The sequence below is a fragment of the Lottia gigantea genome (genome assembly GCF_000327385.1).
Source record: "Lottia gigantea unplaced genomic scaffold LOTGIsca_67, whole genome shotgun sequence".
NCBI classification, from domain to species: domain Eukaryota; kingdom Metazoa; phylum Mollusca; class Gastropoda; family Lottiidae; genus Lottia; species Lottia gigantea.
The window spans coordinates 1027510-1045230 of record NW_008710284.1 but is presented as its reverse complement, the minus strand read 5'-3'; the positions used below and the strand labels follow the sequence as shown (position 1 = coordinate 1045230).

Genomic DNA, 17721 nt, shown 5'->3' with positions numbered 1-17721 from the left:
AAAGCATCTAATCTATCTGGGACAATGACTATGTTTTTACCGTGAACATGTCATATGCAAGTTTGATCAAGATTTTTTTTAATAATAATGATGTTTGATAATGTTAAATTTGACTGCATCTTACGACACTCTACTGTGTAGGATACATTGACTCTGGTGAACACGATCATAGATTAAGGGTCAAATGTCTAAGTCTCAAACATGAAATTCGTCTCAATACACCTCAATACCTTATTCGAAAAGTAAAACGACTCTTGTCCAAAAAAAAACAATCCATAGCTCATTGTGCTCATTCCATTCACGAGGTGCCGTGGGAAGTGGCTTTGCCTCTTTTGTCTTAGGATGACCGTAGCCATCTGACCACTTTGTCATTGGCGAGTTGATATATCGAGTAGCCTTGTCCGAAGATAAGATCCCTGCTGCCACGTGTGACAAATCGCGGACTATTATCCTAGCGAGCCATACCAGAAGATAAGACAGGCCAGTATTGGTATGTATTAAATATAATTGTGTCAAAAGACTGTGGTTGCTCCGAAAGCAAGATGTTCCATCCATGCATTGATCGATCATTGTTATCACTAAATAAGCTTATATGGGCTTTTCAAAGGTGCTTCTTCGGATGCGGTAATAATTGCGGTGAAGCTCAAGCTAAGCGTGAATTCAATCTTCTCTGTTGATTTAAAATGTGAGGTTTTTTAGAATCATGCCCATGTATAAATCTTATTACAGACAATATGAAGGTCTTCTGTTTGATCCTTTGTGTTTGTTTAGTGGCTTCTCAGGCAAGCCATCTTGATGGTATGTACTCTTTCAAATAGCTGTTCAACCGGAAGTAGTATACATTCTACCGATACGCATGTCTAGAACTGTCCTTCACAGTCTACTGCACGCGAGGTTAAAGCGTTGTGTCCATTTCAGTAAAGTACTTATCTGTCATTAAAAGTAGTAACACTTCGTGAACATGTAACTCGGGTATTTTCCTCCATTGATTCACTATATTCTTCAATTCTTTGTTGTCTTTGTTACAGAGAGGTCCATCGAAGTGAGATCAGCGTTGAGTAGGGTTCAGCACTTCGTCCATAATGCAATGTCCGTAGCAATCAGTGGTTGTCAACTAGTATCCACGTTCGTCAATGCACCAGTGTGTGTAGCAATGGGTATAGTGCCGGAAGCCAAGGCATTAGAGGCTTGTGGAGTGTACACAGTAGGGTTTCAAATCTGTCATGCAGTCGTGGAAGGAGTCAGGACCTACTGCTCTCAATATGGAACAAGTCTTCCTGGTGGTGATGCTGCCAACAAGATCATTTGTGAAGCTGTTCAGAGGAAGGGTTGATTTTCTGAATAAAAATTCTGATGATTTAGTTTCTTAAGATGCATTGCGTGCCTTTTTATGTCCTTTTGTTTTAAGTCGTGCCCCTTCATTAAAGTCCTTGAAATAATGTCTAAGGAATTCTGTAATGCAACTACTGTCCGAACTATACTGCTTAATAACTTAACTTAGATATTTCTAGATATTGCCCTAAGTAAATTTGCTGGTTGACGTCAAGATTGGACGTCAAGTAACGTGAAGATGACACCGCCAGCCGACGTCAAGATGACCTATGATAGTAATTTTTATGATAGTCGGGTATAAATTTAAACAACCAGAGAAGCTAGAAAATATTTATTCATTTTTTGTCTTCATTCAAATGTTTTTGGATGGCACTACACATTATGCGGTTGGCGTCCTCTCCTCGTCGTAGAGAAGGTCCCAGTATTCTACAGTAATCCCGGGCGCCTTCAACCACTCCGAGACAACAGTGGTACCCAGCCTGGTTTCTGAAAACACGACAAGACAGCAGCTCGAATCGGTCTTCTATTGCAGCTAATGATTTGCAGACAGTGGGTGTGACGAATTCAGTTGAATTGGCACATCCAGTTCCGTTTCCTCCTGATTCTAAAGTTGCTTGGAACAAAAACTGTTGGGCAATAGAATAGTTGGACCGAGAAAACGATCTTGCTGTAAAACAATGAAGAATACATTAGAAAGGGAAGACCTTGGAGAAGGGTATAATGAGGATGCCTTAAGTATCGAAAATATGATGGAAGGAAGTGTCCAATCCGAAGATCAAGACGCATTTCCATGTCAGCATTTAGACCCGCAACACAGAGGGACGGAAATATGTTTGAATCAATGATGGTTGTAATTAAGAAAGCTAGGTCTATTTTGATTGGTTATGAGGGGAATGGGGCGCTTTCACCGCATGTAATTATTGTTTATATGTTCACATGTTTTTAGGATTCAAACTGCAGATCTGTTAAAATAATATTTAAGACTATCTTACCCCCTATGTTAGTGGTCTGTAGAAGAACCACAAAAACAACAATTCCAAAAAATAGAGTCTTCATCGTTGCTGAAAAAGGAGAAGGTTTTGAATTTTAAAGTTACGTTGGCTTGATTAAAAGTATTAGTAGTAATCCACAGCTGAAATAATTGACTTCACTGTGATCCAATGGGGGATCTTAGATGTCCAATTTTCCATTCCACTAGAGTAATTGAAGCCGTGCATGATAATCTGTACCGTATGTTGGTCCGTTCCACGCCTTTTGTGGATTCAAATTGGTTGAAATTTCGAAGTGACAAAGTTACTAAAGTGCACTGGGAATGCGTTCACATATTTCTGATTAGTATAAAGCACAAAATATGACAAAACTTACCTATGTTCTGTTTCCTTTCAAAAATGATTATGAAATAATTTGTGTTCTGTTTTATATAATGTCGTCGCTAGGGTCTTCAGCTATGTGTCAATAACACATTGCAAAATATCAACAATACGAAATTCTAGTACAAATATTGTAATGTTTTAATTGACACGATTTAACGATGCTGACACGTGTTTCTGATATTTAATCCTCATCAGGAATATGGATGGGTATGTTTTTATTGGCTGCAAATGGAGAAAGTACTATTTATTATTACATACATTTATAACTACATACAGTAATCACTATACAGTATATAAAATAGCCATTTTTGTAAATTAAATACATTAGCTCTTATTTTGACATTCCGTTGAGCATGCGCAATTCCGGTATTTCGCTGCAATATGGTGGCCTTATAACGTCACGATGTGTCGTTGCTAAGATACTAAATTTTTACAACGTTACAACCAATCATCTCACGAAGAATTTTGAATTCTAAAATGGCGATTATCTCAATCAGGAAACAGTGAAAAAAGTATCTAAGTGCCTGGATGTTCAGCGCTGATGTCGCGGTTATCCAGTTATCTAAGCACTCCTTGTTAATCTACTTAGATAAGACTATTTAAATCCCAAACCATTCAAGATTTTTCAACCAAACACAGGTGGGTGATATTTTCTAAATTTTCTTTTCGTTTCCATATTGGTAGCTTAAGAACTGGTGAACAGAATAATATGCAGGAAGAGATTAGACTTTAATCCAGCTCACCTTTCCCATTACTTCCAGGCATTTCTAAACAGTTCCTTGTCCTAATTTAGTTGCCATATGCACAGCATTGGCCTTCACAGGAGCATCTTCACAATGTCAAGCTATAACGAACAACGGTTACAATTGCAGTCAAGGTAGGCTATAAGTACGAAGTTCGTAATAGCTTGACATCGTCAAAACATTCTGAGGGGAGCAAACCAGGAATTACCTGCTTGGTGTTACTGTACCTTTGCCAGGTTTGCATTTCTAGCTCTGTTGATACAGGTTCACAGACCAACGTCTGTTTAAATTTAAAGTGAAATAGGTCGACAGAAATTCTAGATAAATTAAATACAATATTTAAAGATTAAATCAAATACTTTATTTACCGATGTCATTATATCTTACGTCTGTGTCTTTCATCATGGAGTATAAGGTATTTTTAGCTGACGTGGCATAGAAAAGAATACAAGGGTCCAAAGTCTTATTTGGTCATTTTAAATCATTCTTTTGGAACGACTGGCAAGGGTAAGTCGCATAGTCTGGTAGAATTAGAAGAAACTTGGTAGGATTTACATTTGGAGGAACAAATTGAATTCTGGGAGGGAGTCGAACCAAGTCTCTTGTGATTTGAGGTGCATCCCAGGGACATTGCTGTTATTGCATTTATTTGATCCATTTATTATTTGTTTCAGAAAGAGTGTGTCAAGATGAAGTTGCTGCTATCCATAGGACTTGTTGTCCTTGTCTCCTACCATGTTCACGGTTAGCAAGACTTTTCCTTACTCTCTATTATATTGATATTCTGATCTTTGTCAATTTGGTATCTCCACTGCGAATGTACCTCGCTCCTTGTGAAAATGCCAATTAAAGTGTTTCCAGATGATAAATTGCGTTTGAGACTCTTCATCATTGAGGTTTATTTTGACGTTGCTGATTCTTAATTGTAGGTGCCACAACAAAAGCTTTAACTGATGCCCAAAGACTCCAACAGTTGGCTACAGCAACATCTAAATTCTCTCTGGATTTGTACAACAAATTTTCCATCAAAAATAAGAACTTGATCATCTCCCCCTTCAGCGTCTTCACTGCCTTGGCGATGGTCTCTCTTGGGTCCAAAGGACAGACGATGGACGAGATCTACAAAACCTTGAACATCCAGCATCTTGGCGATGATGTCCACCAAGCCTTCCATTACTACACTAGCTTATTGCAAGGCTTGACAAACGTGACTTTGAACAATGCCAATGGTATGTTCGTGAAACCAGGAACGCAACTCTTACCAGAATTCTCCAACAAAATGAAACAGTTCTACGATGCCAAAGTTCAAGAATTCGATTTCAGCAATCCCAAGGGCCCAGAGGCTCCAATAAACGACTGGGTGTCCAAGCAAACGGCTGGAATGATCAAGGATTTCTTGAAACCGGGAAGTGTCGATGGAAACACTATTATGTGGTTGATCAACGCCATCTATTTCAAAGGTCGGTAACTTAACTTAACTCTGAAGATATCGAGAAAAAGAAACGGTATCAAAAACTGCAATAATTTGAATGTTATCTGAATTTGAAAAGTAGAAGACTTATTCTTGTAGGATAAGTCCTCTCAGCAGTTCTCTTTCGGTCTCTCCACATATAGCTATGTCTAACTTAAACCAATATTTTTATTCCAACATTTCCAGGCACCTGGAAGAATATCTTTAATGAACGATTGACCAGAAAGCAGAAATTCCACGTATCCAAGACAACTCAAGTAGATGTGGACATGATGACGCTCAGTGAGAAGATGTTTAGGTATAAGAGACTGGATAACCTTAAAACAACTGTCATGGAACTCCCCTACGTTGGAGATAGATACAGCATGTACATTCTACTTCCGGATGATATTGAAGGGTTATCTACTCTTGAATCAAGCCTAGATGCCACCAGTTTGGAATCAGCCTTGACTAGTAAGTATAGACTGATTTTAATATTTAGTTTCCGAAATATTTCAAAACGTTACCATATTCCCGCCATCTATTTTTCTCGGCCATTTTGTACTTTGACGTCACTTCCTTAACAACGACGACATAAGTAAGTACAGTTCATATATTTTGAAAAGTCTGCCTTAAAGCTTCGATACAGTGTACTGTGTGAATATGTTCTTTGAATAAACTCTTACAAGGCCCTGGTGTTTTCTTTAAATATTAAAATTTCAGATCTGGATAAGCGAGACTTCTTTACTCTCGGTTTACCAAAAATAAAAGTTGAGAACAAGTTAATGTTGAAGTCGGCCATTCAGGAACTGGGAGCTCAAAAACTGTTCGATTCTTCCAGTGCCGATCTGAGTAAAATGACTGGAAGAACAGATCTTTACGTAGGCGCGGCTATCCAGCAAGCTGTAATTGAAATTAATGAACGAGGAACTAAAGCAGCAGCTGTAACTGGGTTCGGCATCCATGCCTTGGTGATGATTCAAACACAACATGTGACTATGGACAAACCGTTCATGTTCGTTCTAAGGGACACAACTGCTGGAGTGAATCTATTCCATGGACGGTACACAGATCCAAGGGCCTAAAGGTTTTCTGTCAAATGCCGACGTCTTGATAACAAAGGCTGATCTTGTTGTTTTGCCAAATCTTCCAATAAATACATTTCACCAAATTTTATTCGTTCTTTTGAATGACACAGGCCTATAGTGGATACTGGTGTGTGTGGTAGTCGCGTTGCTTCTTATGGTCTTCTCATAGAAGAATATTTTTGTATTCACACCTGCCACCCTTTATTCATTTTCAGATCTGGACAAGCGAGACTTCTTTACTCTCGGTTTACCAAAAATAAAAGTCGAGAACAAGTTGAAGTTGAAGTCGGCCATTCAGGAACTGGGAGCTCAAAAACTGTTCGATTCATCCAGTGCTGATCTGAGTAAAATGACTGGAAGTACAGATCTTTATGTAGGCGAGGCTATCCAGCAAGCTGTTATTGAAATAAATGAACGTGGTACCAAAGCTGCAGCGGTGACTGGTTTCGGAATCTTTACAAATTCCATCATTCTTTCACAGCATCTGACCATCAACAAACCGTTCATGTTTGTTCTCAGGGACATGACTGCTGGAGTGAATCTTTTCCATGGACGGTACACCGATCCGCGAGAATGAGCGAAGAGTTAGCTTCCAGTCTTTAGAAATAAAATACTTCATTGTTACTCTCTTCTTGAATTCTCAAAATCCTTTTCTATCGCCATGTTTGTACGACACAAGACCCTTGACTTCCGACCTCAAGATTGGAAGCCACGTTTATCTCTCACTTTGACACTTATTAATGGAAGTCCTTCGGTTTTATTCACCATGGAATTGGAAAAGGGTCTGGTCGAAAAGACGAATAGCCGAAGCCTCTAGTCCAAACTTAAATGTTACGACAGTGTGTTTAGGTCAATTCCAACACTCTGGCCTGCCCTTGCTGCACATCTCAAGGCGCTGTCGTTGCCAATGGCACTCTAGGGGTACCTGCAGCTGGAGATAATCTTAGGAACTCCCATCTACTTTCAGGTATGGATAAAATAACAAGGTTCATCATCACCATGCCTAAATTCTCATTGGGAAGCAGCCTCAAGTTGAATCAACCTCTACAAGACCTTGGCTTAAACAAAATCTTTGATGGGCGTCAAGCCGATTTGTCGGGTATTACTGGAAAACAGAATCTAGTGGTAAACTCGGTCATCCAGAAAGCTGTTATTGACGTCACTGAATCTGGAACTCGCGCAGCCGCAGTCACTGGTATCGGCATTGTCCTGACGTCGTCGGTTCATCTACCACCACGTTATCTCCGTATTGATCATCCGTTTATGTTTGCGATCAGAGACAAGCAGACCAACACTAATCTGTTCATGGGAAGATACACCGATCCTAGATCTGCATAAGGACAACATTTTGCTTCTGCTGAATATAATGAATGCTTAATAAATCCTTCATTCTTGATCACATTCGGCTTTGAGTGAACATCACAAGAAAACAATAAAGCAAAGTCAACTCGGATTTTCTTCGAATGCTGCGTCATTTGGGCTTACCCTCAAGAAGTGGTGGAGAATATCTGTTTCCAAGGCGAATCTATAGTGTCCGTCCTTGAATGCGTTTGAATGAAGCAAAGAGACTATCATAAGAGAATCCGTAATATGTGCGAGCGTCTGTAATGGAGGACCATATTCAGAAAGAAACACCCAAACGTTAGCTAATGAATCTCCAAAAAGAAAAACAAAGTTTGGCAAAAAACAGCCGCATGGATGAAGCATTAAGCAAGTTTCTCTTTTCCAGATTTGAAATTCGACACCATTTACAAAGTTTTCATGCCGAGATTCAACATCAGTAGTAGTATGGATCTGATCGACCCTCTCAAAGATCTTGGCATCCAGTCCATGTTTGGTGGAAGAGCGGATTTGTCTGGGATCACTGGAACACCAGGACTATATGTAGACTCGGCCATCCAGAAAGCTGTATTGGAAGTGAATGAACGAGGATCTAGAGCCTCGGCTGCAACTGGTTTGGGAATCTCGAGAGGAATGATAATGCTGAACCCACGACTTGACCTCAGCCATCCATTTATGTTCGTCATTCGGGATGTCACAAACAAGATGAACCTCTTTGTGGGAAGATTCTCTGATCCAAGATCACAATAAATTTTAATTTTTTTGTGTCATTATGTATCCCATTACATGATCCAGAGTTGCTGTAGATCCCTTTCATACCTACATACTCTTTCTGTAGACTCTACTATCATACAACCTCAAAGGAAGCCTTTGAGACCTGGCTTTGCCCACCCTTTTTATAATGATATAAGAGAGTGGTGTACTCCGTAGTGTACGGTAATATCACTCAGGGCAGTTGGGCTCAAAGTTCTGCCGAAGATTACTTGCTACCTGAATTCCACAAAGCAAAGCACGTTTTCGTTTGTGCAAGTACTTAAAAAAGTCATCTGAGTTTTTTTTTGCTGCAGTTGGTACTTCGGTTTATTCATATTGTCCTGCATCGGTATACAATGAACAGTGTGGTGTTCGCGGGAACATCAGGAATACCCTATCTCACCTATACCACTTCTGTTCTCATTTTCAAACTATGTTGCTTCTCTTCCAGAGCTGAATTACATGCAGATGTTCGACCTGTCTTTACCAAAATTCAAACTAGGATCTGAAGTGACTTTAAACTCGGCTCTACAAGAACTAGGCATTAAGCAACTGTTCGGATCCGCTGATCTTTCTGGTATTACTGGACAACAGGGATTAAATGTAGATTCGGTTATCCAAAAGGCTGTATTGGAAGTGACCGAGAAAGGAACGAAGGCAGCTGCTGTAACAGGGATCGCTATTGTCGAGATGGCCTTCTCTCTGAAGACTGTAACCGTCAACCATCCATTCATGTTCGTTCTACGTGACATGAAGACCAAAACTAACCTCTTCCTGGGCAGATACACCGATCCACGATCTACATAGTCCAGTACGAATGATTAATAAAGTTATTTCTGATATTGAGTGTGATTTTGTTAATAACGACTACTGGCGAAGCTCTTGTCCGTTTACAGTGTCTCTTAATGACCCCTCCTATCTGGATTGGCACGTCTACAGATGGTCTTCAACTGCTTAAGTTGGTTTCATGCTATGCCAATGCGGATATAGCGATCGCCTGCTTCCATCCATTGGAGGAACTGATACAATTAATCCTTCTACACCCATTGCATACATTCATTAGCGGTAAAAAAAATGAAATTCATGAATGCCTGTTTCCATGAATATTTTATGTCTTTTTCAGACTTGAATGATCGAGACTTTTACAGAATCTCAATGCCGAAACTGAAAGTAGAATCTTCTACCCAATTAAAAGACGTGTTACAAACACTTGGTATCAACAATATGTTTGATTCGGTGAAAGCGGATCTAAGTGGAATGACTGGACGACCGGATCTTTATGTAGACGGGGCTTTCCAGAAGGCCGTGATAGAAGTAACTGAAAAGGGCACTACTGCTGCGGCTGCTACTGGATTTCAAATTGTTTCCAAGTCTCTCTTTATGTCTAAATATCTTAATGTTAACCATCCTTTTCTGTTTGTTTTGAGAGATCAAACAGCCAATGTTAATGTTTTCATGGGCAGATTCAGTGATCCGTCCAGCTAGATTTATTATTAAACAGTTCTTTGCTTGCTCGTTGTTTTTTTTGAGTTAGAGAATTGATTGGCAGGTTAAACAAAACAACATTGGATCATTGCTTTCGTTTAATGCTCGTCAAATTTGATAAATGAAGGGGAGATAACAAGCTTTAATGTTTACAAATTCAGATGAGTAAATGCAAGGGATAATGAACCTTTCCATTGTGTTTAGTGGATGAAGCCCCAGCATCGTCATGCAGTGTGAAATGAGGGAGACTAAGAGCAAACATGACCATTTAGGAACCTTCAACGACTATCTCAAAGGTTTTTAAAAGGTTCAACGATAGTCAGTACTTCCTTGCCATGCCCGCACTACCTGAATTAGTTGCAGGGCATACTGGGTTCAAAAGGGGCGATGTACTGGGACTCGCTTTCAATACTTCCATTCTACTGAAGCTTATTGTTCTGGGAATTATAAAAGGGCATACTTAGTTACAACGAAGCGGAATATCTGTTTACATCGGGTGAAAATAAAACAATGAATAATTGACACAAAACAGCCTTTTGTTTTAACTCGGGAACAATTTTAATTGGTCGATTCATCTCTTTGGTAATGAGGCACAGTTGACCTTTGACACGGTTACATTTAAAGGTCAAGTTTTAATGACGCAGTAAATATGACACGTGACCTATAAGGGCGGGGTTAATGTAAGTTGGAAGGACGGGTTATTGTTTTATTTGTATTTTATGTACTAGCTGGTAATTATGTTTCTGCCAGGCGAGTCGCAGACGAACAATAAAACCACTTTTGTTTTCTCAGTCCGCCCAATTAAATGAGTTGCCATAGTGATTTATTTTGTATACTTTTCCTCATTAGCAGACGTGAAGTCGAGAAAGGTCACGTGATCTACAATTAAAGGGCTTTGTGTGGACGTGTAAGTGTAAATTTGTTTCGAAATCGGACACAAAAGTCTTTTGTTATCAGAAATGGTATTTTTTTAGATGGGCAATATAGGATTCTATATTGGAAGCACTGGTCGATGTTTCGAGGGAAGAGGGTAGTAATAGACAAATAAGTGATCAACATCTGACAGAAGCATAGAACAGAGGTCAATATCTTTTTGGAGTTACCATAAGACATTGGCCGTTGCATCATATTCGTTTCTGGTCTTTGGTGGTATTCAAATATAAATAAATGTTACAAATTGAGCTATCACTGGTGCGAGAAAACTGATTGGTTTCTGTGAGGTCCGCTGACTTTCAGTAGACGAGTTACCTCCCTTGACAACTAGATTTCATTGTTTTTAAAATCTTGGTTACAAATTTTGAAATTTAAATCTATCATCAAGCTAGAGAAGAAAAGATAAGAAAAATAATTTAGTAATTCAGCTGCAGTTCGACGCCATAAACCTTCCCGCCTTATCTTCAACATGGCGGCTTACATAGATAACGTTAATTCACCAATCTTGTTGCGAGATTTTAACACTTCCGGAAGAGATGGAAAGACGAGAATGGACTCCTAGAATTCAGCATGATCTAGTCTCGGTTTCAGGAACAGTCTGGCCCCATTCTATGGGTTTTGGTGTGTTTTCTTCAATGAGTTTAATGCATAAACGTTGTTTTTCATTTCCAAATGAAAGATTACTGTCGTCATTATCCCCAAACCCTTTGACTTATTTTAGCGTTATGTTCCACGCACTTGCCTGTTTTTCAGTCATTATTTTACTCTACCGTCTAAGGGTTCAATGGGGATACAATAGTGACGTATTTGAAACGCCAATTCCAGCCGTGCCACACTTGATAACATCAATCAAAGTCGACCGTGCATCAATCAAATCTGGCCATAAACCACAAATACCGTTATTCGTACACTTGTAAATTTAATCGGACATCGAAATCAGATTTGTTATTTCGTTAAAGTCAGTCTTTAGATAACGAATTTGACATCTCCATTTTTAATTGTCATGGTTACGATAAGCTTGAAATACCAAACATTGTTTCTTTTGATAAAGAGTCGGTAAAGGGAGGTAATGAATGGAGTTTGATAAATGAAGGATTTGACCAAACGGTTTGATGAAGATATTCTCAGTCAACTGACATTGGAATATACGAGAGGATATTGGGTTGATAAATTCAAATGGAGTTTTACGTCCTACTGTTCTGTTTCTTATTGGACCAATAAATTGAAATTTGGTTTATATCCTACTGTTCTGTACCTTATTTGGCTGATGATATGGAATATGGCTTTATATCCTACTTTAGCTATACATTATGCCTTATATTGCCAATGAAAGGAAACGGAGTTTTACGTCCTACTTTTCAGCTTTCTGCTATGACAGTGTGCAAAGAGTGTATGATATACATGTATTGATGCTTTTTATTGCAGGCACCAAAACCCATTTAAAGTAATAATAATGGTCAAGTGGGCGTGGTTACATCAAAGAAACGAGATGATGGGCGTGGTGAACATCAAAGATACAAGGTAGTGGGTGTGGTCAACATTATCAGATGATGAAAGATAGAATATAATACGAAATGAAAGGTTAGTTATTGGTGATTTATTATAACGATGATATCAACAGTCAGGTACGTGCTTAAACACGTGCATGATGTCTGGTGTAATTATGAGAAGGTTGTTAATTAATAGAGTCGGGTATTTACCTAAAGAGAAAGATGAGATAAGATATTAACACCTATCATAATCTTAATTTCACTATCAAACATCCAAAATCATTTAATTTAGTACTCTCACGTCCATCTTGATTTGTTTTGATGTGTTTAAAGACGTGCACCGCCCAATTTTTATGGTACCAAGATGATTATAATCAGGCGAATGAATGGTGTACTTTTACTATGTCCTTTACGGTAAAGACAGAAGAAGGTTGCTGACAGTTGCTTGAGATGTAGGTACAGGTACGGATGCGGATTGGTGGCTTTTTGAAATTCACTGTTTCCTTTGTCTCGAGTTATTGTGAAAATTTTTTCTGACATAAATTAATCTTCCGATCAACGACCATTTATTTTGATAATAAATCAAAAGCCTACTAGATCGGTCGATTCAAATATATCACTTTCATAAACGTGAAACGAAACAACAGGTACATCGTACTAAATGTAGAACCAGAATAAATAAGAAACGAAGATAATTTATTGGAATTATATGGCATATAGAATATTTTAGTGGAAGGAGCATGACACTTGTGAGAGATAAGATGTGGTGGAAGATTACTCTCGGTTGATCAAGTACGCGCCAAAAAACAAGACTATTCGTCTGCATCTGAAGCAGGCGTCTGCCTCTATCTGATAAACTTTCGCGCCATTTATTATATAGTCTGAACAAATGAGTCACGATAGCTTTGGTTGGTAGCTAGAAATCGAATGCATGGGACATAGTTGGATAAGTGTTGACTATTTGTCTGTATGCTTCTTTTTTAATGTCCAAACTCCTTATGCTAAGAGTTGCTATGTTCATCGATTAGCATTGCTGGTCCACTGTGGCGCCCTCAAAGGTCTTAAAGAATAACCGTTTTGTCTCCAGATTATAAACTGTTAAGTTGGAGCTGTGTGGTCTGGTGTCTTATCTGGTACATTCTTTTCAATCTTTGGTTTATCACTAACGAGGCATTCGAGCTGTTTGACACAAAACACACTTCGACCTCTTACAATTACAATTTGTTTCATTCAATTCAAACGCCTGCATTGGAAGATTTATTTATGGTCTAATACCACATAGCTCCTATAGATTCAAAGTCTTTTTCGGCGGTGAATTGTTAGAATTTCGTTCATCGGTACTTTCGAGGTGGTTTCAGAAACGAAAATTGTGTAAATACGACAGGCAATATCTACAGTTATTGGTCAAATCGCGACGTCGAATTGGATCTTACAATCTAAAAATGTCAGAGTGCCTTCAAGCATCCAAGCTGCGTCATGAGGAATTCCATTCAGAAATTAATAATCAGCAAAATAAACTTATTTCATTTTGTTTTATCGGTAGATTTTTTCTAGTGAAGATATATTCATATCATGTTATTTATTTCCGGCACGTAAATAATAAATCACACACTAGAGGTCGCCACTATCTACTGAAAAATCTCGTACTTCAACACACTTGGCGAGATGTTATCTGCATGATGCGCCACCTACCGAGAACGTTATGACGTCGTAATTAAGAGCTATTCACATTCTGATTGAGTTATGGTTTCTGTAATAGATAGATAAAGACTTATAGCTTTAAAAGAATCGCTGTTTTAACTTTGGGATTTAAGTTCTACCTCGAAACAGATTCCATTTAATTCGACATTAGTCTTTGCTTTTGTAATTTTCCTTGGAGTTGCATGGGGAAGCCATTATTTTATGGTAACTTTGAACCCCTAATGATTTCCTACTACCCCACTTTACTTTGAAACCGTTTGACCCTGCAAATCTTCATATTGTACGCTGATTCAAGAACTCGATTATTATAAATAAACAAATTTTAATATTGTTTTTTTTTTATATAAAACTAAACATAAACTATAAAACCTAATAAAATCAGACCCTAACAACTTGATGCCGACTCTAGAGTCGTGGCTCCAGTCTACCTCGAGATTTTCTTTAGAAATATAGTTGACCTCTGCCTAGACACCATCTTGGACTGAAATTTGCCAAATGGAAGCACTGTTTGATACTGTCTAAATTTTACGACTTACTATTGGTCAGAACACATCTACAGGATACGCAGGCAAACCTGGCACTCCATTCACGTCATGCCTTTGTGCATGTGCCGATGAAGCATCGGACGAAGAATCGACGTTAAACGTCATCAGTTTATGTGGAGTTTTGTGATCAAATAAGGCAGTATCTCGATATGACGTCAGATCTCTTACGTTGGTCGTTTTTACGCGGTAAAATGAGTGATCACGAATTAGTTTTTCTGTTTTCCCATCATGTTCCAATGATGTGGCTGCTTGGGCTTCCGATTTTATGGCCGAGTTTTGAGTAGAGCTGAGGACTGAAGATTGGATGACTTTGGATTCTGGAATATACAGAAAAAGAGTGGTAAAGAAAAACCAGAGCGATGCGAACGCTAGGATTACAATGGCCTAATTACATCTGTACTCGGTGGATCCTTGCAGCAGGCACAATGCATATGTCGCTTAAAGATTATATATAAGTACCAAACGCAGACGGATTTTTTATGGGAAACATAATATTGTTACAGTAAGGCTATGTCATGTTGATTCGCAGACGCAAAGTATGGCTTCCCGCCAAAACACAAACAAACCAACAGACGTTTAATTCAAATCTTCCGTCTAACCCAGTGCACGTGCTTCCAGCTACACGTCCATGGGGTGCCAGCCACTCAAACCGTTGTGTTTATTTTAAGAATTATTTGATCCTATTTCATTCGTGTATTCAAACCATTGAGAACAATTTCTCACAACCGTTTTCTCAGCAGACGTCCTTATCTCTGCGGTTTCCATATTGTTTTAAAGGGGAGATAAGAATGACCCATGAGGAGATAACTCCGGCTACAGGATATCATTAAAGATCAAAATAATATTGAAGAAATGTGATAAGTTATCTAAATAAATATCTAAAATACAAGTTTAAATAAACTTGGCTAAATTTAGAACTTAAGGCCCTGTTAAAGATACGATGTATTAACTAATATTGGTGAAGAACTTCGCACACACCAAACAAATATACACGGTCTATTTGTAATATTTAATGACTGGACTAACCTGATTTCTCGCTGGTTTTATGTGGACTCCTTTCTTTACTCTTGGGTTTTCTTTTTCGAGTCTGAATTCCATCTTTCTTCATTGCTAAAGGTCTATGAATCTAGATCAAGAAGGATATTTGATTTCATCTGGATTGTTAACTCTCTTTCACGTTTACGTTTCTGGATCCAAAGTCTTAAAGACTGAAAGCACCAATGCTTCAAGCAAGTTTCTGGATACAAAGCTCAAAGTTCAAAGCATCAAAGCTCAGAGCTTCTCTTCTGGTATTATTTCCACTTTCAAGTATGAATTGCTGCTGTTCTCAAGTCACCTTTCCACGTAATTTATTTTTCACAGAGTTTTGGGCATAAATGTACTCCTTTGGCTACAACCAATCAGGTGAAGAGAAATAAATTTGAACTATTTATAGATCTTACCCCATGTAATTTATAATAAAGACCACAGGCATTACAGACTGGTTCTCCTTCGTTGTTTCTTCTCCATAAGGTAGTAGTGCTAGTGTGACAGTTGGAACATGATAATCCCATTCTTCGCGATGCAGACTGGAAGACAAAAATCTCATCAACATATATTCAATAATACATGTTTATAATCCTTAAGCGATTGGGTTAGGGATCACATTAAATACAGGATCATAATTTTATGGTATACTTCCCGTCAGTTTATAGGAGTTAGATATAAACTAGGGTAAAATGGTATGTTTTCCAGTAAAATATGGTAAATTTTCCGCCGTATCTACGGTAAAATACAATGGAAAACCCTCAATCATTGTAAAATACCGTAATTTTAACGTAAATCTTATAAAATACAGTAATTTTACCGTAAATCATTGTAAAATACCGTAATTTTACCGTTAATTATTATAAAATACCGTAATTTTACCGTAAATCATTGGAAAATACCGTAAATATGCCGTAAATCATTATAAAATACCGTAATTTTACCGTAAATCATTGGAAAATACCGTAAATATGCCGTTAATTATTATGAAATACCGTAATTTTACCGTAAATCATTGGAAAATACCGTAAATATGCCGTAAATCATTATAAAAATATCATAAAATACCGTAAATTACCGTAAAATATTCAATTTAAGCTAATAGAACTAGCAAATCAGCAATATAAGATATGTGGACTTTCTGGAAGGAATGCCGAGTTGACAAACAGATCCGCATTAATTGCATCATGGGTTCCTGTACTTACCAAGCGTCGTTGAGGTTTAATCAAAGGGCGGTTGATGCCATTCATTTTGTGATAGAGACCACAAGCATTGCAGAGGTAATGTCCTGTACCGTCGCGTCTCCATAATGGCGTAGATATTGCACCACAGTTGACACACTCTCGACCTTCCAGATCGGCGAAATAATCGTGTCCATCTGCAAAAAAATACATTCGAAAATTCAACAATCAGGGCAGGACAAAAACAATTCACAATATTTGTCAGTTCTCACCATCTGGGTCTATTTTGGGTCAACAGTTTCCGGTTGCGGACTACCGTGACCCAGGAGTGAACGGCAGGGGTCATAACCAGCATGAGTAAAATTATTTTAACCCATGTTCTGTATTTTATAACATGACTGGAATTTTGCTAACATGAAAAATAATATTTTCTTTAATATAACAAAATTAGCTGATTTAAATTTCTTAAAATATCAGATGTAAAACGGAATATAGACTTGGTATATGGTTTGAATATGGGCTAAAGTTGATTGATTCACTTGTGTGCCCCTGTGTGTACCCAGAGAGATCAAAGGGTATTGTAAGGTTGAAATTAAATTGAAATTATAGGAGAAGAGGTCGAGAATGATGTAGATATTTTTAAATAATTTCGTTGTTAAGGAGATTTCAAGATAAACCCAATAATGGCCCGGCCCCAACTCTGATAAAAACTAACACCGTATTGTCATTCCGTCGTCGGTCAGTAACTAACATAATCCAGGTCAAAGGGTCAATATTTCTGTTGCTGGACACGTGAAGGGCTGCTTTTTACCATCAAGCTAGGGTAGGGTAACGATGGTTCCAGTGTAAAGCTAGGCATGACCCAATACCTACGTTAATTTGCTAGGACCCCTTCGCCTAGATGGAAGCTACTCAAACCAGCTTAACCTGTGTATTGTGATGTGATCCCTGGACCGATGTATTTCTTAGAAGGGTAGTTCCAACTCAAGTTGAAAAATAGTGATGATCAACTGGGGAAATGTACTCTAAACTTGGTGTCCCTCTTTCCATCAACAACAGAGACATTTCCCTTACGAAATAGATAAAAGGACAAAGTATTTTTCGTTTTTAATCATTCGAAATAATTCTTTTAAATGATCTTAATACTGAAAATTTTTATTTATCATTTTGGCACGAATAATCAGTTTTAAATTTCCTCTTTATACTTTTAAAAAAAATACAAATTAGATCTTAAATTGTAATTTTGTATTAAGCTAATCTTAACTTTAAAATATTTTCAT

At 38.1% G+C, this 17721-nt stretch overlaps 6 protein-coding genes across 6 annotated transcripts; 5 read left to right on the top strand and 1 right to left on the bottom strand.

Moving 5' to 3' along the window:
* Positions 1 to 734: 734 nt before the first annotated feature.
* LOTGIDRAFT_167548 (hypothetical protein) lies at positions 735 to 1333 on the top strand (the record flags this gene model as incomplete). The annotated part of the gene is made up of 2 exons (XM_009065046.1): positions 735 to 798; positions 1029 to 1333. The coding sequence occupies 2 exons, from the start codon at positions 735 to 737 to the stop codon at positions 1331 to 1333; spliced, it is 369 nt and encodes a 122-aa protein (XP_009063294.1).
* Positions 1334 to 4421: 3088 nt separating this feature from the next.
* Positions 4422 to 7324, top strand: LOTGIDRAFT_129913 (hypothetical protein; the record flags this gene model as incomplete). The annotated part of the gene is made up of 3 exons (XM_009065045.1): positions 4422 to 4908; positions 5106 to 5376; positions 6934 to 7324. Coding segments are annotated over 3 exons (1149 nt in total), but the record flags the coding sequence as incomplete, so codon positions are not given.
* Positions 7325 to 7747: 423 nt separating this feature from the next.
* LOTGIDRAFT_129979 (hypothetical protein) lies at positions 7748 to 8077 on the top strand (the record flags this gene model as incomplete). The annotated part of the gene is made up of 1 exon (XM_009065044.1): positions 7748 to 8077. The coding sequence occupies one exon, from the start codon at positions 7748 to 7750 to the stop codon at positions 8075 to 8077; it is 330 nt and encodes a 109-aa protein (XP_009063292.1).
* Positions 8078 to 8548: 471 nt separating this feature from the next.
* On the top strand, positions 8549 to 8887 carry LOTGIDRAFT_129837 (hypothetical protein; the record flags this gene model as incomplete). Its single annotated transcript, XM_009065043.1, has 1 exon — positions 8549 to 8887. The coding sequence occupies one exon, from the start codon at positions 8549 to 8551 to the stop codon at positions 8885 to 8887; it is 339 nt and encodes a 112-aa protein (XP_009063291.1).
* Positions 8888 to 9203: 316 nt separating this feature from the next.
* On the top strand, positions 9204 to 9565 carry LOTGIDRAFT_167545 (hypothetical protein; the record flags this gene model as incomplete). The annotated part of the gene is made up of 1 exon (XM_009065042.1): positions 9204 to 9565. A coding segment is annotated over one exon (362 nt), but the record flags the coding sequence as incomplete, so codon positions are not given.
* Positions 9566 to 15255: 5690 nt separating this feature from the next.
* On the bottom strand, positions 15256 to 16654 carry LOTGIDRAFT_129788 (hypothetical protein; the record flags this gene model as incomplete). The annotated part of the gene is made up of 3 exons (XM_009065041.1): positions 15256 to 15360; positions 15677 to 15802; positions 16466 to 16654. 3 exons carry the CDS (start codon positions 16652 to 16654, stop codon positions 15256 to 15258), a joined length of 420 nt encoding a protein of 139 aa, XP_009063289.1.
* Positions 16655 to 17721: the final 1067 nt, after the last annotated feature.